This window comes from Mustela nigripes, chromosome 6, assembly GCF_022355385.1.
Source record: "Mustela nigripes isolate SB6536 chromosome 6, MUSNIG.SB6536, whole genome shotgun sequence".
Taxonomy (NCBI): Eukaryota; Metazoa; Chordata; class Mammalia; order Carnivora; family Mustelidae; genus Mustela; species Mustela nigripes.
Genome location: NC_081562.1, coordinates 91,912,981 through 91,936,124, shown reverse-complemented (window position 1 = coordinate 91,936,124; position 23,144 = coordinate 91,912,981). Strand labels below are relative to the sequence as shown.

At 46.8% G+C, this 23,144-nt stretch overlaps 2 protein-coding genes across 4 annotated transcripts; both read left to right on the top strand.

Moving 5' to 3' along the window:
* The first annotated feature begins 313 nt into the window (after window positions 1-313).
* Window positions 314-3,999, top strand: APOF (apolipoprotein F). Its single transcript, XM_059404921.1, has 2 exons — window positions 314-430; window positions 3,017-3,999. The coding sequence occupies exon 2, from the start codon at window positions 3,034-3,036 to the stop codon at window positions 3,910-3,912; it is 879 nt and encodes a 292-aa protein (XP_059260904.1). The 5' UTR covers window positions 314-430; window positions 3,017-3,033; the 3' UTR covers window positions 3,913-3,999.
* Window positions 4,000-4,688: 689 nt separating this feature from the next.
* On the top strand, window positions 4,689-23,099 carry STAT2 (signal transducer and activator of transcription 2). Of its 3 annotated transcripts, none has more exons than XM_059403422.1 (24): window positions 4,689-4,798; window positions 6,895-7,108; window positions 7,266-7,419; window positions 7,771-7,866; window positions 8,045-8,134; window positions 8,226-8,301; window positions 8,776-8,843; window positions 9,004-9,152; window positions 15,360-15,518; window positions 15,620-15,712; window positions 16,025-16,084; window positions 16,468-16,488; window positions 16,703-16,796; window positions 16,947-16,994; window positions 17,077-17,160; window positions 17,522-17,620; window positions 17,716-17,851; window positions 17,973-18,025; window positions 18,152-18,246; window positions 18,813-18,949; window positions 19,128-19,310; window positions 19,547-19,604; window positions 21,188-21,507; window positions 21,792-23,099. In XM_059403422.1, exons 2-24 carry the CDS (start codon window positions 6,978-6,980, stop codon window positions 21,932-21,934), a joined length of 2,547 nt encoding a protein of 848 aa, XP_059259405.1. In that variant the 5' UTR covers window positions 4,689-4,798; window positions 6,895-6,977; the 3' UTR covers window positions 21,935-23,099. The 3 variants fall into 3 exon arrangements, with proteins under 3 accessions (XP_059259405.1, XP_059259403.1, XP_059259404.1); XM_059403420.1 differs by having other exon boundaries at window positions 8,758-8,843; XM_059403421.1 differs by having other exon boundaries at window positions 4,691-4,798; window positions 6,965-7,108; window positions 8,758-8,843.
* The last annotated feature ends 45 nt before the right edge of the window (window positions 23,100-23,144 follow it).

Below are 23,144 nucleotides of genomic sequence, written 5' to 3'. Positions count from 1 at the left end.
GTTGTATTTTCTCATTTTTTTACCTGGTAAGTCCATTGAAATCCATTTTGGGGTCTCCTGCCCAGAAATCCTTGGCATCCCTGCCTTTTGCCTCCCTGCTTCTCCAGAAGGGACTGAGGCATTTTTCCTGATCTAGGTTTAGGTCTAGAGAAATCCTTATGGTGACAGGGATATGAGGCAGGAAAAAGAGTAGCCACAAAGAGCAATGGCCCTTTGTCAGCATGGGGCAAAGGTGAGGGGGAAAAGCCTGAGCCAGGAAGAGGTGGATAAATATTTGTAAGCATATGTCCTTCACTGTTTTCAGAAGGGCCAACTTTTTTTGACTGCAGTGTAGAGAAGGTTAGCATTCAGATTAGAGAAGCACTGAGGAAAGGACGTGTTTGGATCGTCTTATCGTCTTGTTCCTCTGACTTGTTTCCTTCTGGAGCAGGTGAGGACTACCCACAGCTTGCAAGGGTGGGGGTAAAGCTATGTCCAGGTGTAACTGAAGTTCCCAAGGGAAAAGCCACTTCTTAGCCTGACTAGTCTTGATTTTTCTTTGTCCCAAGACTTTCCCCACTTCTCACCTCGACCACTACTTCTCTCCTGTTTCCTGTGGGCTGTTCCTCCTGACCCACCATGATCCAGGCTGTGCTGCTCCTTTGCTGTGTCTTTTTTTTTTTTTAAGATTTTATTTTTAATTAATCTCTACACCCAACATAGGGCTCAAACTTACAACCCCAAGATCAATAGTCTCATGCTCTACCAACTCGGCCAGCCAGGTGCCCCTTTGCTGTGTTTTGTTGTCCCCGTTGGCTGTCTTTCCAAGAAATGCCCAGAAAGAGCCCTGACCTTCCAGCCATTTTTGACAAAAATTTGGCCATCCTCTGAACACACTCTCCAGCCAGATCCCTCTCCCAGATCCCAAGACCTGCATGGATCTCTTGCACACCAGCTCCTCCTTAGCCCCTCTGCCTGAGTGCCTATCCAACTTAGCTCTGGGGGTGGCCCTGGAGGAGGCTGGCTGCCCAACTGAGGCCCACAGTCTGCAGTGTAAGCCTGTTAGGATGGGAGGAAAGGCCATCACTGAAACTCTCCTCCATGAGAGGAGAGCACAATGAGAAGGAAAACACTGACAGTACTCAGGTCACTGAGGAATCTGGGGGGACCTGCAGGGAAGCTTGGAGAACCTAACACTCAGCTATTTTGCCTGAGGAATGTCTTGCTGGTGGCAAATACACCTCCTGGCATGGTAGGTCTACCAGCTATCTGCCTCGTTACTGGTGACACAGTTCAAAAATTTTGCTAGTACCCCCTAGAGCTGTAGGAAGCAGTGATGGGAGCGTGAGGAAGAATGAGGCAAAAAGCTGAAGAAACCTCTAAGTTAAGGTTCTCCAAGTTAAGAACTTCTCGGTGTCTACAGATGATGACAATATAATTTATGAAACGTTCCACAGCTATTTGGGAGGGCTTTATGGAGAAATTCATTCAGGAATTTGTCTACGTTTACTTCAGATACTCGGTGACACCCCGGCAATAAGTCTCTTTTCTTGGGACTATTCAATGATGGGGTAGATGAGGTAGTTAGAAATGTAGAAGACCAGGGGCTCCTGAGTGGCTCAGTCAGTTAAGTGTCTGCCTTTGGCTCAGGTCATGATCCCAGAGTCCTGGGGTCCAGCCCCACATTTGACTCCCTGCTCAGCGGAGAGCCTGCTGCTCCCCCTGCTTGTGCTTTCTCTCTCTCTCTAACAAATAAATTTTAAAATATTTTTTAAAGACTTTATTTATTTATTTGAGAGAGAGAGAGCATGAGAGGGGAGAGGATCAGAGGGAGAAGCCAACTACCCACTGAGCAGAGAACCTCATGCAGGACTTGATCCCAGAACTCCAGGATCATGACCTGAGCCAAAGGCATTTGCCCAACCAATTGAGCCACCCAGGTGTCCCCCAAATATTTTTATTTATTTATTTTTAAATACTATTTTAAATATTTTATTTATTTATTTGACATAGAGAGAGAGCCCAAGCAAAGGGAGCCGTAGGCAGAGAGAGAGGGAGAAGCAGGCTTCCCACCGGGCAGGAAGCCCTGACATGGTGCTGGATCCCAGGACCCTGAGATCATAACCTAAGGTGAAGGCAGATACTTAACCGACTGAGCCACCCAGATTCCCCCTCAAAAATATTAGGAAAAAAGAAAAAAGAAAGGTAGACAAACACTCAACAGATGTACTTTATTTCATGCCAGAGCTAAATCATACATGTGACTGGGATTAGTCTTAACCCTCTCCATTTAGTAGTTCCCAGCCCCTAGTTCTTATTCCATTTTGCTCTTTTCTTTCCTTTCAGTCATCATATACTGTGCATGTAATATATACTATGCATGAGAGGTAATTTAACCTTTTTCTCATTCATCAACCCTGTACTAAATCCCCAACTAGATGCTGTAGCTCACTAATTTAATTCTTAAACTGAAAAGAGATACAGTAAGAGTGAATCATAGATATCTAATCTCTCCTGACTGGGTCTCCCAGCTCATATCGTGAGCTAGAGTGGAAAAGTGACAGGGATGTGTAGGAAATGCCAAAGAAAAGGGTCTTAGGTGTTGAGGTCAATGTGGGACAAGGGAACAAGGTTTGAGCAGCCAATACAAATGGACAAATACTTGCAGAGATTGCATCTCTTACTGATTATGGGGGAAGGCAAATATCTCCTTTATTCATGGGGCAGAGAAGTGGGCAGAACTGGATTGAGGAGTAACCAAACCTATTAAGACAGTCTTAGTTCTTGCCTGAACTTTGTGGTAATTTGGTGCCCCGTATAAATGGGTGGAAATAAAGCAGAGGAAGTCTCTGGTGACTTGAAAATGGGGAAGGCCAAGTGGGAACAATTGGGCTGCGCTTCTTGATTCTTGGGCTTTTGCCTAAAAATAACAGAACTTTGGAGATGATGGATGAGGTGTGCCCTGTGTCATGGGCTCCTTTCAGACCACAGCCCTTAGGGAAACGGTTTGTGTGTTTCTTGTTTCTCCCCTCTCCAGCATATTCTGTTTCAGACATGTTTGGCCTCAGATTCATCACAATACAAGTTGAGTTGCTTCTTTGCTACCTCCTGCTGTACCCTGTGGATGTTATTTCATATGGAAACCGAACAAATATTCCCTCATCCTTGAGATCCTGGCCACCTTCCTCAGACCCCTTGTCCTGCCAGACTCTGCTCCCAAAGTCCCTGCCTGGCTTTACTCACATGCCTCCTCTACCCAAGTTCCTGGTAGCTCTGCCACTGGTGATTGCCCTGGAGAAAGCTGGTTGCCAGGCTGATGTCTGGACACTGCAACTTCAGCTGTACCGCCAGGGAGGTGTAAAAGCAACACAGAAACTCATCCACCATCTTCAAGAACTCCAGAAAAGCAGAAACACCGTGAGGGCGGTTTCAGGGGATGACCTATTCTCTGCTCTACAGTTTTTGGCCAGGGAGCAAACAGGCCCACCAAGGGCCCGACGCTCCCCCCCTATCAATAACTGTGAGCAGAAGCAGGAGCAAGGTGTGTACAATATAGTCCGATTGTTGCCACAAGTGGGAACCTTCTACAATCTCGGCACAGCTTTGTATTATGCTGCTCAGAATTGTCCAGACAAGGCCAAGGAACGAGGCCAAGATGGAGTCGTAGATATGGGTTATGACCTTCTGATGACCATGGCTGGATTGTCCGGGGGACCCACAGGACTACTAATCAGTGCTGCACTTAAACCTGCAGTGAAGGCTGGGATTGAACAGTTGATCCAGTATTTCGAAGTGAAAGAGGCAAACACGGCTCTACCAGCGATCAGCAGGGAGGTCTTGTGGGGGGCCTCAGGTGTGAGTGACCTGGAAGAAACAACCACCCAGGCCCTTTGGTCTTGGTTCAGCGGCCTGACTAGTACAGGACTTATTTAATGGCTATGACTTAGATCCTGGGAATGGCAGTCTTGGGATATAAAAGCTGGTGATCACAGAATGAATAAATCTAATATTTTGACAAGCTGTAATGTGTATATGTTCAAAATCCAAATCTCTGGCTGTTATCAAGGAGGAAGGCAATGCTGTAAAATGCAGGAATTTTTAAGTTTGGGGTTTGGAGTCCGAGGATTTAGATTTGAATCCAGGCTCCCCTTGTAAGAACCTCAGTAATCACTGACCAGTAACAACTTTTCTCCAAGCTCAATTTTCAAAATGTCTGTGATTATCATTTTTCACCTGTATGGGTTTTGTGGTAACTAAAAACCAAACAATGAACCTCAAGTTCTTAGCAAGGTACTATCAATAAATATGACTACAGCTCGTCCCTTCCTATCCCAAAGTGTCGAAATTCCGGTCCCACCTCTCCAAGCGCTCTCAGAGCCTGTAGGGTCCCGTGCGACTCTCGGTTTCGTTCCAGTAGCGAGGGTTCTCGGAAATCAGCTGTTTCAGTTCCAGGCTATTCCATTAATTGGACTCCTCCCTCCGTGGGCACGGGGTGGGGCGTAGTTGAGCTAGCCCACCAATCGTTCGAGATGGAAGTGTGGTTTCGGCGCCTCCTGTCCCGCCCCACGGGGGGGAGGAGTTGTGGCGGCGCCAATGAACTTAGGAAGGTTTGGCTGAATGGCAGCTAGCGTCACGGTTGCCAGGCAGCGAATGGCTGGCTCCCGGGTTCAGCCTTCCGCTCCAAAGTCTGCTACAAGGGGGCGGACCCGAGGGGTGGGATGAAGCCGAGGGCGGAGCGCTAGCCCGGGCGCTGGAGCTCTTGCGGCCGGAAGCCTGGCCCTGAACCGCTAGGGAGAGACAGGATTGAGACCCTTATCAGGTACGGGCCCAGAGGGGGCGCGCGGGGGTCGGGTGCAGGCGCGAGTTCCTGCGTGGGAAACGCAGCAGGCCCCGGGTGTACGCCCGGTAGTGGTAAAACTTCGTCTCCAGGTTGAAGGAACTGTCTCCTGCTGCATAACCGAATCTCCCCATCCAGCCCAGCTCTCCAGCCCTAAAACCCATCTTCCCAAACTCCCTGGCAGCCTCCAATACCCTTAGCCAATGCCTTTACCTTCCGGTCTGTCTTAATTTTGATTCTCATCAACAAAACAAAACAAAACAAAAACCCAAAAACAAATAAACCGATGTCTGAAGGTAGATACAATTTCACTTCCTTCATTGTTAGGTTAAGAAGTGTAAGGTACAGTGGTGCCCGGGTGGCTCAGTGGGTTAAGGCTCTGCCTTCGGCTCAGGTCATGATCCCAGAGTCCTGGAATCGAGCCCTGCATGGAGCTCTGTGCTCCGCGGAGAGACTGCTTCCTCCTCTGTCTCTGCCTGCCTCTCTGCCTACTTGCGATCTGTCAAATAAATAAAAAGAAGTGTAAGGTACAGAGAGGTGAAACGATTTGCCTGAGGTCACATACAAAATGCAATTCTTTTCCCAAAAGCTGTTGAGCACAAAATATATGCCTAAGAGAATGGGAGATGCTGGAAAAAAACTTGTTAAGTGTTACAGCCTTTAACCCTCGTATTTGCGATCAATTTTGGGAAGACCGTGGTTTTTTGTTGTTTTGTTTTTTCATATTTAAACCTCAAGGTTAACTTCCCACCTTGCTCTTTTAATAATAACGGAGATTCGTTCCTGGAGAAGGGGGGGGCCTCTCCATTTTTTGTTTTTTGTTTTTTATTTGTTTATTTGTTTTAAAGCAGTACAGGTGCATAGTTTAAAAAGCTAAGCACTAGTAAAAGGTTTAAAATGAAAAATAGGAACTCCTGACCAGTCCTTTCCTCCCTGTGTTTCTACTTCAAAGACATTAAAAAGCATCTCATGATTATTCATACTGGTGGAAGAGAATCTCTCCCACCGCAGAGATATTTCTTTCATTTGTAATAAGATCATGTGACCTTTTTTAGACCACAGATGTATGTAAATACCTTTTTCTGTTAGGTTCAGGCTGCAGCAAGAGTAAGTTTTGATTTCCTAAACAGACAGATGGCAGGGGCTGGGAAAGAGAGGAAGAAAGATTCTTAGCCCAGCCTACTTGTTGACATAAGAACCAGTTTTGAGTGAAATTTCACTGTGAAAAAACAAACACCTCTGCTTTCTTTGCCTGACCCCACCCTGGTTTGGGGGGGGGGGTGGAGGGAAAGTTATCACAAAGTTGATAATCTACAAGAAGAATCAGAGGTCGATAGAGGTCTTAGAAGTATCACAGTCTTAGGGATTAAGTGACCCCTTGGGCAGTATTTAAATATCTGGAATGGAGTTCCTCCTTCCTGTATGGAGAGCAGATTATAAGTTATACCTATCTCTAAAGAGGTTTCAGCCCTTGATAAAGTTTTGGGACCAGCAGGGGTCATGCTGAAATAAATATCTACGATGTAAGTGAATACAAACACAAGCAAATAAATCTAAAATAAATTCATTGAGGGTGATAGATGAAATAAAGATGTTGTAAATATTGTTTAGTGAAGCTGAATGATGGATACATGGATGGTTCTTGTCCTATTCACTCTTCTTGGTGTGTGTGTTTGAAAATTATCTTTTTTTTTTTAAGATTTTATTTATTTGACAGAGAGAGATCACAAGTAGGCAGAGAGGCAGGCAGAGAGATAAGGAAGCAGGATCTCTGCTGAGCAGAGAGCCTGATGCGGGGCTCGATCCCAGGACCCTGGGATCAGGACCTGAGTGGAAGGCAGAGGCTTTAACCCACTGAGCCACCCAGGTGCCCCTGAAAATTATCTTTAAAGAGGCCCCCATATTAGAGCTCTTAAATAGTACTCTCTGGAAGAATGTGAACCAAACTGGTAATACTGGTTATGTGTGAAGACAAGAGGGGAAGGGACCAAGATTAGGAGCAGGGTCAATGTAGCTTTAATTGTATGTGTGTGTGCGCATTTTTTTCTTACCTGTGTAATTAAAAATCTTTATTGTAGTGATAAGCAGTGATGAGACTGTGGCTGATTTAGTCTAGCAAAATTTCCGGTTGTAACCTGCATCCTTCAGACTCAGACCCCAAATGGCGCAGTGGGAGATGTTGCAGAATCTCAACAACCCATTTCAGGATCAGCTGCACCAGCTGTACTCAGATAGCCTCCTGCCGGTGGACATTCGACAGTACTTAGCTGTCTGGATTGAAGACCAGAACTGGTGAGTGCCTCAAGAAGTTGGATTTGGGTAGGATGAAGACAGTGTTCTTCTGAGCGCCAGGATCCTGGAGACACCAAAAGCAGGATGGGGTTAGAAGGCCTCAAAAGACGGTAGCAACCCCGCAGTGATACTAATCCTTGTCATTTCTGATCCCCAGGCAAGAGGCTGCACTGGGCAATGATGATTCCAAGGCTATCGTGCTGTTCTTCGACTTCTTGGACCAACTGAACAATGAGTGTGGCCGCTGCAGTCAGGACCCTGAGCTCCTGTTACTACAGCACAACTTGCGAAAATTCTCTCGGGACATTCAGGTACTTAGAGGAGCCAGGAAGAGCCAAAAAGCTGAATAGAAAAGTATAGAGGAGTATAGAGGAGTATGGTTTAGGGTATGGAACAGGACCTGGAGATGTGAAAGGATGGGGGCAAATCCGGGCAAAGGGAGGACAAGGTCTGGACTTGGGGGGATCACTGGCAGAGAGAAAGGCAGAGTCTAGATGACCCTGTTGGGAAGAGGCTAGGTTTTAGGGTACCAGTGGTGAAGAGGGGGAGGGCAAAGGACCCTGGAGGAGGGGGACTTACTGGGATCAGTGGTGGGGCAGGTCTGGAGGGCTAGATCATTGATGACAATTGAGTTTAGCCAATTGTTTATCTTCCTACTGCAGGGTCTTCCCCAGGGCCCTACCCAGTTGGCTGAGATGATCTTTAATCTCCTTCTGGAAGAAAAAAGAATTCTGATCCAGGCTCAGAGGGCTCAGTTGGTAAGAACAATTTGTAGTGATTTTGAAAGCTCCTGGAGTAGAGAGTGACTGTGGAAAGGACTCAGAAGTTTGTCTCAGAACAAGATCCTCCCCCACATTCCATGATATATATAATTGCAGGCTGGATTTTAGGGATGAAAGATCGGAATTAAAATGTGCTCAGAGTCTCTTATTTCAGGAGCAAGGAGAGCCAGTCCTCGAAGCACCCGCAGAGAGCCAGCAGCATGAGATTGAATCCCGGATCCTGGAATTAAAGGCTATGATGGAGGTGAGTGGATGTGGGAAAAGTTAGGGTCAGTAGGGCTCAGCCTGCCATCTCCCACAGAAGCAGCCTCCTCTGGGTCTTATCTCGTCTCCAGACACTGAAGAAATCCATCTGCCACCTGAAAGACCAGCAGGATGTCTTCTGCTTCCGGTATAAGATCCAGGCCCAAGGTAGGAAGCAAGCACACTGAGGGGTGGTCGAAACACTAGTGCCTGCTGGGAGGCCAGGGGTGGAAGAGGGGAGAAGTGAAGAGCCCCAAGAAGCAGTAATCTCTGGCTACTGTACCAACCGCAGTGGGTGCAGCCCCACTCCCAGGGAGAGCTACAAGGGCCAGCCAGGGCTCTGGAGGTTAGGCTGGAGGTGTGGCTGAGGGCCAGTGGGTGGGCGCTTGGGGAGACGTATGACAAACTGCCTCAGCAGATCGAGTGGGCTTTTGGTTCCGGCATGACCCTTCAGAGTCTCCCCGAGGGCCCAAAGGTGCCTCTGCTTTGCTTGGGTCCCCTTCTTCTCCCTTCAAAATGCCCCCTGCTCCCTGCCCCTAAATCTGCCCGAGGTCCTGGTCAGGATGGAGAGGGGAAGGAGCCCTAGGTCTGAGCATTTGTCTCACTCCTGCTCCTATCATCCAGTGAAGACACTCTCTTTAGACCCCCATCAGACGAGACAGCAGCAGCTTCTGCAGGAGACTCTCAATGAACTGGACAAAAGGAGAAAGGTGGGAGGCAGACAGAGGGAGTGTGCAACAGAGAATGGGGAAAATGAGGGATGTGGGAGGCCTGGCCTCTTAGCCTTGGCTGCTTTGTCTCTTCCTCCCCAGTTGGGTGGTGGAGGGCGATCGTGAGAAGTGCTCACTACTTACTTTATGTCTTTCTTAGGAAGTGCTGGATGCCATCAAAGCATTGCTAGGCCAGTTAACGACCCTCGTGGAGCTACTGCTGCCCAAGTTGGAGGAATGGAAAGTCCAACAGCAGAAAGCCTGCATCGGAGCCCCTTCGGATGGAGGGTTGGAACAGCTGGAGAAGTGGTGAGAGCCCCGCCCAGCCCTTGTCCCAACCACGCCGCTGTGCTTTGTAAATTGTAAACCATGAATTGTAATGAATTTTCTTGTTCATGTAATGAATGATCTATCTAGGCAGGAGATATTGCTGTCCTTACTCTCTGCTCCCCAAAATGATCCCAGCTCCCTTGTCTGACCACAGTGAACCTCTCTTCATTCTCACCATGCAGAGAACCCAGAGCCCGGTCTTTGCTTTGGTGAAAAGAATGGTTTAAGCCATAGCTGGTTTTTCCTTCCTTTTTAATCACCTAAGAAATAGGTTTTTTACTTTTTTTTTTTAAGATGTATTTATCTATGTTAGAAGAGAGAGAATAAAAGCAGGGCGGGGGAGGAGAGAGGGACAGAGGGAGAAAGAGAATCCTTAAGCAGATTTCCTACTGAGTGCGGAGCCTGATACAAGGCCTTAATCCCAGGACTGTGAGATCATGATCAGAGCCAAGATCCCAAGCCAGCTGCTTAACCAGCTGAGCTACCCAGGTGCCCCACTACTTTTTTTTTTTTTTTTTAAACTGTAGTGACTATAATATCAGAAAAAAAGAAAGACCATTACCTATTATTATTGCCCAGATGTAGCTACTGTAACACTATACAAAAATTGAATCGTATTTTTGTACTGTTTCGAGAACTGTGGTTTTTGCTTTTTATCTTAGCAGTGTATTACAGTATTTACCTGTGTTATTTATTTGTTTTTTTAAAATAAGACAGGCTGATGTTTCTTTTTTTCTAAGATTTTATTTATTTTTTAAGTAAACTCTGCACCCAACGTGGGACTCAAACCTACTACCCTGAGATTGAGAGTTGCATGCCCTACTGACTGAGACAGCCAGGCACCCCTTACCCATGTTTTTGGGTCTGTTTGTTTGTTTGCTTAAGTAGACTCCACGCCCAGCATGGAACCCAACGTGGGGCTTGAACTCACGACCCTGAGATCAAGACCTGAGCTGAGATCAAGAGTCACATGCCTAACTGACTGAACCACCCAGGTGCCCTACACCCATTTTATTTTTAATGGTTGCATCATAGTTCCCTGTATGGAGGTAACATAATTTAGTTAATGAACTCCTATTTTTGGACATTTAGATTTTTTACTTTCTTGCTATTTTTCTTTAATTTATTTATTTGACAGAGATCACAAGTAGGCAAAGAGGCAGGCAGAGGGAGAGGCAGGCTCCCTGCTGAGCAGAGAGACCAATGTGGGGCTCGATCCCAGGACCCTGGGATCATGACCTGAGCCAAAGGCAGAGGCTTTAACCCACTGAGCCACCCAGGCGCCCCGTTCTTGCTATTTTTTTTAAGTAAGCTCTTTTATATTAATTTTTTGTAATGGGGAAAAAAACTAATTATGTCTTTCAATATACTTAAAACACCTACTGTTTTAAATATTTTCTAATGAGAAAATTCATTGTTATTTATTAAAAATGGGGGTGCCTGGCTGGCTCAGTTGGTAGAATATGCAGCTCTTAATCTTGGGGTCATGAGTTCAAGACCCATATTAGGGGTGGAGTTTACTTTAGTATATGTGCTGCCGAAGCGAGCACGAGTTTACTTTAAAAAAATTAAATAATATTTTAAAAAGTAAACTATTGGGGCATCTGGGTGGCTCAGTCAGTTAAGTGTTTGCCTTCAGCTCAGATCATGATCCCAAGTTCCTGGGATCGAGCCCTGGGTTGGGCTCCCTGCTTGGTGGGGAGCCTGCTTCTCCCTCTCCCTTTGCCTGCCGCTCCCACTGCTTGTTCTCTCTCTCTCCATCAAATAAATAAATAAATAAATAAATAAATAAATAAAAAGTGAACTATTAAGAATCAATCACAACAATGTTCAGGTAAATTGAAAACAGATATATAGGGCTTAGTATAAAGAATCACTACTTAAACTGCAATTGCAAACATAGCCATCATTTGTATAGGGTATGGTAAACTCTGACCTACTAGTGATATCTTGCTCTTTTTAATTTTTAAATTTTTTCAAAAAATTTTTTTAAATTTCTGGTTAGTCACCATAGTTTCAGGAATAGAATTTAGGTATTCATCCCTTACATACAATACCCAGTGCTCATCACAAGTGTCCTCCTTAAGCCCACTTCCCCTGCAGCAACCCTCAGTTTGTTCTCTATGGTTTAAGAGTCAGTTCAATAGTATGCCTCTTTTTATCCTCACTATGTTCATCTGTTTCGTTTCTTAAATTCCACATATGAATGAAATCATATGGTATTTGTCCTTCTCTGACTGACTTACTCACTTAGCATAATGCACACTAGCTCCATCCAGGTCATTGCAAATGGCAAGACTTTGTTCTTTTTATGAGTGAGTAATATTCCATTATATATATTCAACAAATATTTTGTTTTTTTCCAAGCTTTTTCTTCCTTTCCTACCCTCATTTTCTTTCTTCTTCCTTCTGCCTCCCTCCCTTTTTTTCTTTTTCCTTCCTTCCCTCCCTCTCTCTTTCTTTTGTTCTTTCTTTCTCCATCCCTCCCTCTCTCTTCCCTTTCCTTTCCTTTCCTTTTCTTTTTTTCTTTTTTTAATCTGGAAATGGGTCCGTTTTTAGATTCTTTGTAAAAAAAAAAAAAAAAAAAGTCCCCAGTTTGTGAGGGTAAACTCCATTCATGGGAGAAAACACAGAGCAGAGGTAGCCCTGGAGCTGAAGATCAGCTTTGAGTTTTGGCACAATTTGCAATTCCACAGCTTTCTGGTCAACCTTGCACTGCTCTGTAATCTCACAATTTTCTGTTAAAGATCTCACCTTCCTGGTGTCTGGGTTTATGCAACTTCTTCTTGAAGTAAGCATCAGTGAGATGCTTGGGAATTTGCACACTGCTGATAGCAATCTTGGTGGAGGTGGCAATGACAGATTTATAGTATGTTCTACGCAGAGGAACTTGATTGAGGGCCAGAGGTCCAGTCACAAGTAGCAAGCCACACTGTTCTAATGATTCAGGAAAACCACCCTCTTGCCTCTGTGGAGCCCAGGGAGGATGATCACAGTGGTGCCTGGAGGGGCACCTGGGTGGCTCAGTCAGTTAAGTGTCTGCCTTCCTCTCAGATCATGATCTCAGGGTCCTGGGATCAAGCCCTGAATGGGATTCCCTGCTCAACAGGGAGTTTGCTTCTCCTTCTTCCTCTCTCTCTGCCCTTCCCCCCACTCATTCTCTCTCTCTTTCTCTCTCTCTCAAATAAATAAATAAAATTAAAAAAAAAAAAAAAGTGGTGACACTAGCTTGCAGTTTTCTCACATGCTGCCTGAAAGGTTTTTTTTGCCATGGCTCAACAGCTTTCAAGCCCCATCTCCGGTAGGATAATACCTAGGCATTTGGGGAAGTTTAACTACCCCGGTATCACCAATCTTGTCACCACCAACTGGTTTTGTGACAGTAGCAGGAACCTTCTTTTTCTTTTCAACTCTGGATTTAGCTGCTGAATACTTCCTGTTGTACATGGCCTTTCTGGAATACATAGCCGATAGGAACTACATGCCAATTCCTCTGACTAGGACAGGGTTTTGGGCTGCAATGGGGCTCCCATTTCTTTGGCATCTCAGCCTTGAGGTTACCCTCCTTCATCCTGCTACCAGCTTCAGCCTTCTTGGCTCCAGGTTTCTTTTCCTTAGGATCTGGCTTCTCATCTTTTTCACCCACCATTTTGTAAGATGAAAAAGGATTTTTTTTTTTTTGAGAAAGGATTTTTTTTTTAAGTTTATTTATTTATTTAAACAATCTCTACACCCAGTGTGAGGCTCACACTCACAACCCTGAGATCAAGAGTTGTGTGCTGGGCGCCTGGGTGGCTCAGTGGGTTAAGACGCTGCCTTCGGCTCAGGTCATGATCTCAGAGTCCTGGGATCGAGTCCCGCGTCGGGCTCTCTGCTCAGCAGAGAGCCTGCTTCCCTCTCTCTCTCTGCCTGCCTCTCCATCTACTTGTTATTTCTCTCTGTCAAATAAATAAATAAAATCTTTAAAAAAAAAAAAAAAGAGTTGTGTGCTGCTCCAACTGAATCAGCTGGGCACCCCGATTTCTTGCTATTTTAAACAGTGCTGCAGTAAACATCCTCATAGCTTTATCTTTATATCCCTAATTATTTCTGTACTATAAATTCTCAAAAGTGGTATTCCTGGGTTAAAAGATACACCTTTCTTTTGGTGGTGTTATTGTGTTGATCCTTTGTTTCATTGTTTTGTTTTGTTTTTTAAGATTTTATTGGGGCGCCTGGGTGGCTCAGTTGTTTAAGCATTTGCCTTTGGTCCAGGTCATGATTCCAGGGTGCTGAGATCGAGCCCTGCATTGGGCTCCCTGCTCAGCGAAGAGCCTGCTTCTCTCTTCCCTCTGCTGCTCCCCCTGCTTGTTCTCTTTCTGTCAAATAAATAAAATCTTTTTTATTTTTTATTATTATTACTTTTTAAAAGATTTTATTTGGTTATTTGTCAGGCAGAGATCACAAGTAGGCAGAGAGAGAGAAAGGGGGAAGCAGGTGTATTTGACAGTGAGAGAGGGAATACATTGAGAGAGGGAACACAAGCAGGGAGAGTGGAAAAGGGAGAACCAGGCCTCCTGCTAAGCAGGGAGCTGGATGCAGGGCTTGATCCTAGGACCCTGGGGATTATGACCTGAACTGAAGGCAGACACTTAACGACTGAGCCACCCACGTGCCCCATAAAATCTTTTTTAAAAAAAGAAATAAAAATAAAGATTTTATTTTATTTATTTATTTGTCAGAGAGAGAGAGAGAGAGAGAGAGCAAGCAAGCATTAACGGGGGAGTGGCAGCCAGAGGGAGAAGCAGGCTCCCTGCAGAGCAAGGAGCCTTATGCAGGACTTGATCCCAGGACCCTGGGATCATGACTTGAGCTAAAAGTAGATGCTTAATTGACTGAGCCACCCAGGCATCCCTTGTTTTGTTTTTTTATTTATTTGGCGGGGGGCCGAGGGAGAGAGTGAGAAGCCAACTCCCCACTGAGCATAGAGCCCAAAATGGGGCTCCATCCCAGGACTCCAGGATCATGACCCAAGCTGAAAGCAGGTCCTTAACTGACTGAACCACCCAGGCACCCCTGTATATTTATTTTAAATAGGAGTCATATCATATGTACTATCTTGTGATTTTTAACAATTTAGTATTTTTGGATACTTTTTGCAAGTTAAAAATTTGAGCCTAGGCACCTGGCTGGCTCAGTTTCTGGAGGGTGTGACTCTTGATCTTGGGGTTGTGAGTTCAGGCCCCACATTGGGCATAGAGATGACTTAAATTAATAAACTTAAAAGCAATTGAACCTATATGATTAATAGTTGTTGTCTGATTATTTCCTTAGGATACAGCTTAGAAATAGAAGACTGCAGGGGCACCTAGGTGACTCAGTAGGTTAAGTCTTGATCTCAGTTCAGGTCTTGATCTCAGGGTTGTGAGTTCAAGCCCTGTATTGGGCTCCATGCTGGGCACAAACCTACAAAAAAAAAAAAAAAAAAAAAGAGAGAGAGAGAGAGAAAAGAAATACTGCAAATGGTGTGCATGTTTTTTGAGTCTTTTTAGACGTTAGTTCCAAGTTGCTATCCTAGTCTATTTGCTCATATGTAGCGTATAATTGACTTCCTGTCACCACATTGCCTATTATTATCTTTTGTTATAGAGATAGTAAAGTACAGAAGTTGAAGTATTATGGCAGACTTGGTAGGTAGGGCATGTGACTCTTGATCTTGGGGTGGTGAGTTTGATCCCCACTTTGGGGGTGGAGCCTACTTTAAAAAGTCTGGATTATGCAGCCAGACTGCCTGGATCACCCACTCATTCCATACTAGTTCTATGACCTTGAGCAAGTCACTTAGCCTTTCTCTACTACAGTTCAATTATCTGTAAAATGGAACTAATAATAGTAGCCACCTCATCGAGTTGTGATAAGGATTAAATACATTAAGTACTTAGAATAATAGTACATATCAAGCATCATATGAAAATAGCTTCATTATAGAAATAAATCTCTCAGCAGTTTCATATGTGAAAGTGGCTTTGATTTTAATCCCTCGGATTATCAGTCATGTTGCATCATCTTTCATATGCTTCTGGGTTCTTTTTTTGTTCCAGTCAGTTTCTTGCTTTCTATCTAGTTAAAGGAGAGCTTCTGGAGCCCGTCTGGGGGCACCAGGACACTCATCAGTTCTCTCTCCCTCTCTGGAATCCCATCACCCAGGTTCACAGCTGGAGCCAAGCTGTTGTTTCACCTGCGCCAGCTGTTGAAGGAGCTGAAGGGATTGAGATGCCTGGTTAGCTATCAAAATGACCCTCTGACCAGAGGGGTGGACCTGCGGGAGGCTCAGGTCATGGAGTTGCTACACCACCTGCTCCAAAGGTCTAGAGGCCAGTGTGGGAGCTCCTGGGAGGGCAGAAAGAGCAAGAGGAGCCATCCGTATAGAGACTGAGCTCTATTCTCTCCTCCATCTCTCTCTGCAGAGCCTTTGTGGTAGAAATCCAGCCCTGCATGCCCCAAACTCCCCATCGACCCCTCATCCTCAAGACTGGGACCAAGTTCACTGTCCAAACAAGGTTGGCATTTCAGAACTCATTCCTGCTTCCTTTCTCCAGCTCTGGTACTACTGTTTGCTTTCTGGCTTTACAGATCTCTCTGATCTTGTCTTCTCTCTTTTCTCCCCAATCCACCTACCACCACCACTACCACCTTCCCCCTCCCCCCTACTCTTTTCCTTCTCCTTCTTCTTCTTTTTCTTCTTCTTCTTCTGCTTCTTTTCCTCCTGTCACCTAGGTCTTCTAATCTCTTACCTTGTCTTCTTCAAACATCTGATCTCTCCAGGAGATGGAGACTGACTGCTTTTCTCTATCCAACTCCTTTTTCCCTAGGCTGCTGGTGAGACTCCAGGAAGGCAATGAGTCACTGACTGCAGAAGTCTCCATTGACAGGTCCGGTGGGGCACATGGACCATGGGGAGGCTGGGGCATAGGCTTCTGGGGCAGAGGAGACACGCAGTCTTCACCATAAGGTCCTGGGGTTGTGTTCTTACCCTGTCCATGCCTACTCAGAAATGAACTCCTCACTTTTGTCGAGCACTACATAACCTACAGCTTGTCAAGTCCTTGTTCGTCACAGGGACCCCATGAGTTAGGTATTATCAGTGCACCATTCAAATGAAGAAATAAGCCTGGAGAGGGTATGTCTCCTGTGCAAGGCCATGTGGCTAGTGAGCGCAGATCTGGGTTTGAACCCAGGTCTATCTATTCCTAAAGACTAAATTCCTAACTTCTACACTGATTTTGCTTCCCAGTGATTTTTTTTTCCTTTTCAGGAATCCTCCTCAATCACAAAGGTAGGTGTCTGACAAGGATGCTGCAAACATCTGGGCGCTGCACGACCTGCACAACCACATGGGGGCGCAGGCAAGGAGGAGGTTGATTTGGTTGGGGCATGGACAAAGGGAGAAGGGAGAACCGACATGAGGCGGAATATGTGTTGTTTTTCCTGCTGAGTTTTTAGAGTAACTCTGCTTCTGTTCTCCATATATCTTCTTCCCCCTGAAATAGCTTCCGGAAGTTCAACATTCTAACCTCAAACCAGAAAACTTTGACCCCGGAGAAAGGGCAGAGTCAGGGCTTAATTTGGGACTTCCGCTACCTGGTAAGAAGGGCTAGTAGCTTAAGTGTCTGGTCCAGTGGAACAGGCTGAAGGAAATTCCCAGGCCTTGGGAAGTCTTGAGGCAAAACAGGGGTTCCAGGGAACTTGGACATCCCCACTCTGGCATTTTTCTCTCCTTCTCTCAACCCACAGACTCTGGTGGAGCAACGTTCAGGTGGTTCAGGAAAGGGCTGCAATAAGGTGAGGCCTGGACAGAGAGAATGGGGGGATGGGAGGAACTTGCCAAAGGGCCCTCTGATGTTTGTGTCTTCGGCTGTCCTAGGGAATGGTGGGTGTGACAGAGGAACTGCACATTATAAGCATTACCGTCAAATACACCTACCAGGGTCTGCAGGAGGAGCTGAAAGTGAGTGAAAATGGAGGGCAGGGAGAAATGAAGCAGATTTGGCTGAAGGCATTAAGAAGGGGTTAAATAGAAGCCTTGGGGGGGCGCCTGGATGGCTCAGTGGTTTAAGCCTCTGCCTTCAGCTCAGGTCATGATCTCAGGGTCCTGGGATCGAGCCCCACATCAGGCTCTCTGCTCAGCGGGGAGCCTGCTTCCCCCTCTCCCTCTGCCTGCCTTCTGTCTACTTGTGATCTCTATCAAATAAATAAATAAAAATCTTAAAAAAAAATAAATAAATAGAAGCCTTGGGAAATTCTCCCCCTTTGCCCCCGTCAAAGCTAGAAACATTACATCCCTCCACTGACTCCTGTTTTCTCTTCAGACGGACACCCTCCCTGTGGTGATTATTTCTAACATGAACCAAGTCTCCATTGCCTGGGCCTCAGTTCTTTGGTTCAATCTGCTTAGCTCAAACCCCCAGGTAGGAGGTGGGGCCAACGGTGAAGGATGGCCAGGAGGGGTGTGGAAGCTTGGCATGAGGGCACTTCTTCTGAGCCATTCTTCCCACCCGTGCAGAATCAGCAGTTCTTCTCCAGCCCCCCCAAGGCCCCCTGGAGCTTGCTGGGTCCTGCTCTCAGTTGGCAGTTCTCCTCCTACGTTGGCCGAGGTCTTGACCAAGACCAGCTGAGCATGCTGAAGAACAAGCTGTTTGGTACAGACCTCCTTTGCCCTCAGCCTTTCCCTCGTTGTTGTCCCCCCAGCCCTCCATCCGTTCCGTTCCAGGGACCCTGGCCTTGCCTTCTCCATTATCTGAACTGCCTGTCTTCCCTCAGGGCAGAACTGTAGGACGGAGGGCGCATTGTTATCCTGGGCTGACTTCACTAAGGTAACTCCCTGCATCCCATGCGGCCAGATCAAGCTTCTACGCAAACCCTAGTCCTTCCCTTCCTCACACGTTCTGCTCACTGCGGACACCTCCACGTCTCTTCCTGCTTTCCCATTCCTCCTGCAGCGAGAGAGCCCTCCTGGCAAGCTACCGTTCTGGACGTGGTTGGACAAAATTCTGGAGCTCGTGCATGACCACCTGAAGGATCTCTGGAATGATGGGTAAGGCCTAGGTCAGCCTCCCTCTCCCCGCCACTCCCTTTCTGGCTTTCTGGGCTTGAGAGCGGACCGGTGCGCCCTCCTGTGGTGGAAAAGGAGAGAGCAAACACTGGTGCAAGATCGCAAGGTCACATCCGCTCCGGTGTGCAAAAATAGTCACAGCCAGCGCACGCCCAGTGTCCACTGAGCCCTGGGAGCCTGATGAGCGCTCTTTATGAGTTCTTTCGTGTACTCCTTGGAACGACGCGGAGTCACAGAGATGTTCAAGAATTCACCCAACGGGCGTAGTTGGGATTCAAACCCAGGCCTGTCTGCAAGCCCACGCGCTTTGCACGACACTGCCTTGCTCATTTGTACAGCATTTTGCCTCTTACAAGATGCTTTTCGTCTCTGACTTCGCGGAAGTCTCGTACCTCCTCCAACCATGGAAGGCGGATACCAATACTGTCAGTAAGATGAAGTGACTTGGCCGAGAGCAAGGCCCCAGAACCTGGCCCTCCCTCCCCAGACAGGGAGAGCGGGGGAGCAGGGAGGCGGGTCAGCCTCATGGCAGCCTTTCTGTGTTTCAGATGTATCATGGGCTTCGTGAGCCGGAGCCAGGAGCGCAAGCTGCTCAAGAAGACCATGTCCGGCACCTTTTTACTGCGCTTCAGCGAAACATCGGAAGGGGGCATTACCTGCTCGTGGGTGGAACATCAGGATGACGGTCAGCAGCTTTGCCCTCGAGGTCCCCAGAGCCGGTCCACTCTGGCCCTCGGCCGCCCTGGACTTCCCTGGCTCTGTCCGCAATCTCTCAGCAGGCTTGGGGTTGGACGGGCAGGGCGGGGTCATCCCAGGCCCAACCTCCTCTTTCATGCCTGCCTGTTCCCACATCCCTTCTGCAGACAGGGTGCTCATCTACTCCGTGCAGCCTTTCACCAAGGACGTGCTGCAGTCTCTCCCACTGACTAAAATCATTCGCCACTATCAGCTGCTCACCGAGGAGAACATCCCGGAGAACCCACTGCGCTTCCTCTACCCCCGAATCCCCCGGGATGAGGCTTTCGGGCGCTACTACCAAGAGAAAGGTGAGAAGTGTTGACACACGTCCCTGGAAGGTGGCAGGGGTTCTCAGGCATCTACAAACCCAATATCTTTCCTCCAGACGTGGAAAAATGGATAGCCAGAGAAGTGAAAGTCTTTGTGCCTAGGATGCCAATTGTTAGTGGGGAGACATGGTTATCAGGACCATTTGCATGAGGGGTCCTTGGGCTATGCATCCAGCCCCCTGACGTCCCTATCCTCTTGCATATGTGCCCCACAGTTAATATTGAAGAACGGAGGAAATACCTGAAACATAAGCTCATCGTGGTCTCTAACAGGTGAGAGATGTGTTTCTCGACCCATCCTCCCTAACCCTTGTTGGCTGATGGGGTGACCCAGATCTGCCCAGTTCACCTCGCTGACCTACTCTCCTACTAACCCATACTCTTGAGCCTCTAGGGTTTTTTTCTGGTTCTGCCATCCTCTTTCCTCTCTAGTGTTCTGCTGCCATCCTTAGGTTGTTTCTACAGGCCTTCCCTGCTAATACCCGCCATCACCACTGATGTTCCTGGGCAGCTACTTGAAGCATGGTACTAAATACTTTTTTAACAACAGGTTTGGTTGGTTTTTTTGTTTTGTTTTGTTTTGTTTTTTCATTTTATTGAATCCTTTTGAGAATCCACCCAAGTAGGTGATTAACAGCCACATTTAAGGAAAATTTATCATATGGCAGATATGGGACTAAATGTCTGTGTTTAGTTTCTGATTTATTGAATCTTTGTACTAGGCCCATGAGGTGGCTGTGGGTATGAACCTCTGTAGCCAAAGAACATGAGGTTTACTGTAGCATGCTTCCGGTACCTAGCTAAGAAACAATCCAGGTCTGCCAGATTCCAAAGTCCTGCTTTTTTTTTTTTTTTTTCCATCTTAAAACAACACCCATCTATTTATTTTTTTTTAAAGATTTCATTTATTTATTTGACAGAGAGATCACAAGTAGGCAGAGAGGCAGACAGAGGGAGAGGGGAAAGCAGGCTCCCTGCTGAGCAGAGAGTCCGATGCAGGGCTCCATCCCAGGACCCTGAGATCATGACGGGGGCCGAAGACAGAGGCTTAACCCACTGAGCCACCTAGGCACCCCAACAACACCCATTTATTATCTCACATTTTCCATGGATCAAGAGTCTGGTCATGGCTTAGCTGAGTTCTTTGCTCAGGGCCTCACGAGGCTGCAGTTCAGAGTTTCGGTTAGGACTTCGATCTCATCTGAGGCTGTGGTTCTCTTCAAAGCTCAAGTGATTGTTGGCTGAATTAATTTTCTTGGAGCTGTAGGATTCCTGGCAGCTTGTGTCTTCAAAGCCGACAGGAGAATCTCCAAAGTCCTGCGTTTAACCATCCTACTGCCTCTTGTATTCTATTAGGCGGTGGTGGTCCCATTTTATTGACGATAAATCTGAGGCTCAGAAAGCTAAAGATCACCCATCCAATAAATAATAGGGCTCAAACTCTGGCAAGCCTGATTCCAAAGCCTGTGCTTTTAAGCCCTCTGCTCTGTTGCTCTGTTGCCTTCTTCTTCTTTTTTATTTTTTAAGATTGTATTTATTTATTTGAGAGAGAGAAAGCGGGTGAGCAGTGGGGTAGGGTGGGGTGGTAGAGGGAGAGGCTGAGAGAGAATCTCAAGCAGATTCTGCCACACTGAGCATGGAGCCTGACCTGGGGCTTGATCTCAAAATCCTGAGATCATGACCTGAGCTGAAATCAAGAGTCAGATGCTTAACTCACTGAGCCAACCAGGCACTGCCCACCCCCCTCCTCGCTCTGTTGCCTTCTTAGCCTAGAGAGATAGTCTCTGCTTGCTCTGCCATTCCCCACTTCCCCTAAACAACCAGCCCTGCACCTTTGTCTGTGTTGTGGTATCCAGACAGGTCGATGAGCTGCAGCAACTGCCAGACCTTAAGCTGGAGCCAGAGGCGGAGTCATCTGAGCTGGAGTCGGGCCTGGCACCATTGCTAGGGCAAGAAACAGGCCTGGAGTTAGGGCCACTGCTAGAGGCAGGCCTGGACCTGGGGCCAGCCCTCGAGCCCCTGCCAGAGCCCACACTAGATGTGGTAGCAGGAATGCCAGAGCCAAACGTGGGACCAGAGCTGAAGCTGGAGCCTCTTCTAGACCCTGTATCCCAGGCAGTGTCAGAGCCAGATTTGCCCCATGACCTGAGACACTTGAACACTGACGAAATGGAAAGTAAGTGATGAGATGGAGCTCGGGAAGAGGGGACACATTCCCTTTACCGATTGCCCTCCCTTACCCATTATAGAAAAAGCTGAGCTCTAAGCTCCTCTTTGGAGGGAGGCTCATTTCTTTGTGATTCCTTTTATTAGGAAATGTACATGCCCCTCTTTCCCCAACCTAAGTGCCTCCTTGGGCCTTGTTCAGACCTCTCCTGCCATCCTCCCTCATTTTCCCTGCTGGGTTGGGAACTCCTTACCTAAGATCAGGGCCTGATTTCTTTCTTTGGACTACCTTAGTCTTCAGAAACACTATGAAGATTGAAGAAATCATGACAAATGGTGACCCTCTGTTTGCTGGACAGAACACCGTGGACGAGGCTTACGTCTTCCACCCCAGCCATTTCCACACGGATGGGCCCTTGATACCTTCTGACTACTAGGAACAACATTTCCTCTGTTCTTCCTGTATCTTTTGTCCCTTCTACCCCCCACATCACAGTGTTGCTTTCCAAGGATGGAAAACCTGTTCCAACCTGGTTAACTCTGGCATTGGGAGTGGGAAGTAAAGGCAGACTATGGATAAGGAAGGGGCACCAAGGAACCAGAAGAGATGTTAGCCATGGCTCTAACTAGGATCTTTGAGGCCAGCTGCTGTTTGGGGAGGTACCGGAGTTCTGAGGGTAGGCCAGCAGAGTTAGGTGGTGTTGAGGGGGCTCAGGCACTTGGAGTGGCTTCTTTCCAGTAAAGGAAGATGTCAACATTTGAATAGTTGGTAAGGCTAATGTGGTGGTGCCCACTAGCATTGGCCATCCATAGGGAACAGAGACATGTGATAGGATTCCATTTCTCTCTTCTGGTTCTTTCATGTCTAGAATAACCTTTTCCTTCCTTCTCCCACTCCTGATTCAAGGCCTAAATTCCTTTGTTTTCTGCCATGACTGAGAGCTTCCTGCTTCAGCCCACCATGCGAAGCTCTCCTCAGCAGAAGGGAATAGGAGATAAACGTCCCCTGCATACCAGTGTCTTCCCCTGCCCCCCAAGCTGGCCACACCCGTTCCTTCCCCTAAAATGATCCTGCCAATCTAATATTCTGTGAAGCTTTGCACAATAATTTACTCCGTTCAGTCTCCACTTCCTCAATGCTTAGGAGACAAATCACTCTTGGAGGCCAGGGATGGTAGGGTGGCTGAGAATTTAGGGATCACTTTTTATAGTATTAGATAGAATGTGGTATTTTTACAGAGGAAGAGAAGCCCTGGGTCTTAGATATTTCTCTATTAAGATAACCATTTGTTCTTTTGTACAATATATTGCTTATCTGAAAGGAGAGTTTCTATTCCTTGGGTGTGGACCTGGGCAAAAACCACGTTCCCCGAACTTAGAACTTTGAATGTTTATCATTGGCTTCCAGACAGTCTCACACATTAATCATTCCCAGGGAATCCCAGGACAATGGCTGTTTTTTTCTAGCATAACTTGAGATGGAATGAAAGTGAGGCCCTGTATGTATGGCTGTTTTCTGGCTGGTATGTTAGAGGAATCAGCCTCTTCAGAAAGAGGCCCTTCTTAGCAGAAGTGGCTAATAAACTTTGTGCTGACCTACAAGTGTTTCCTCTCTGAACTTCTTTACTTCTCTGCTCACAAAGACTG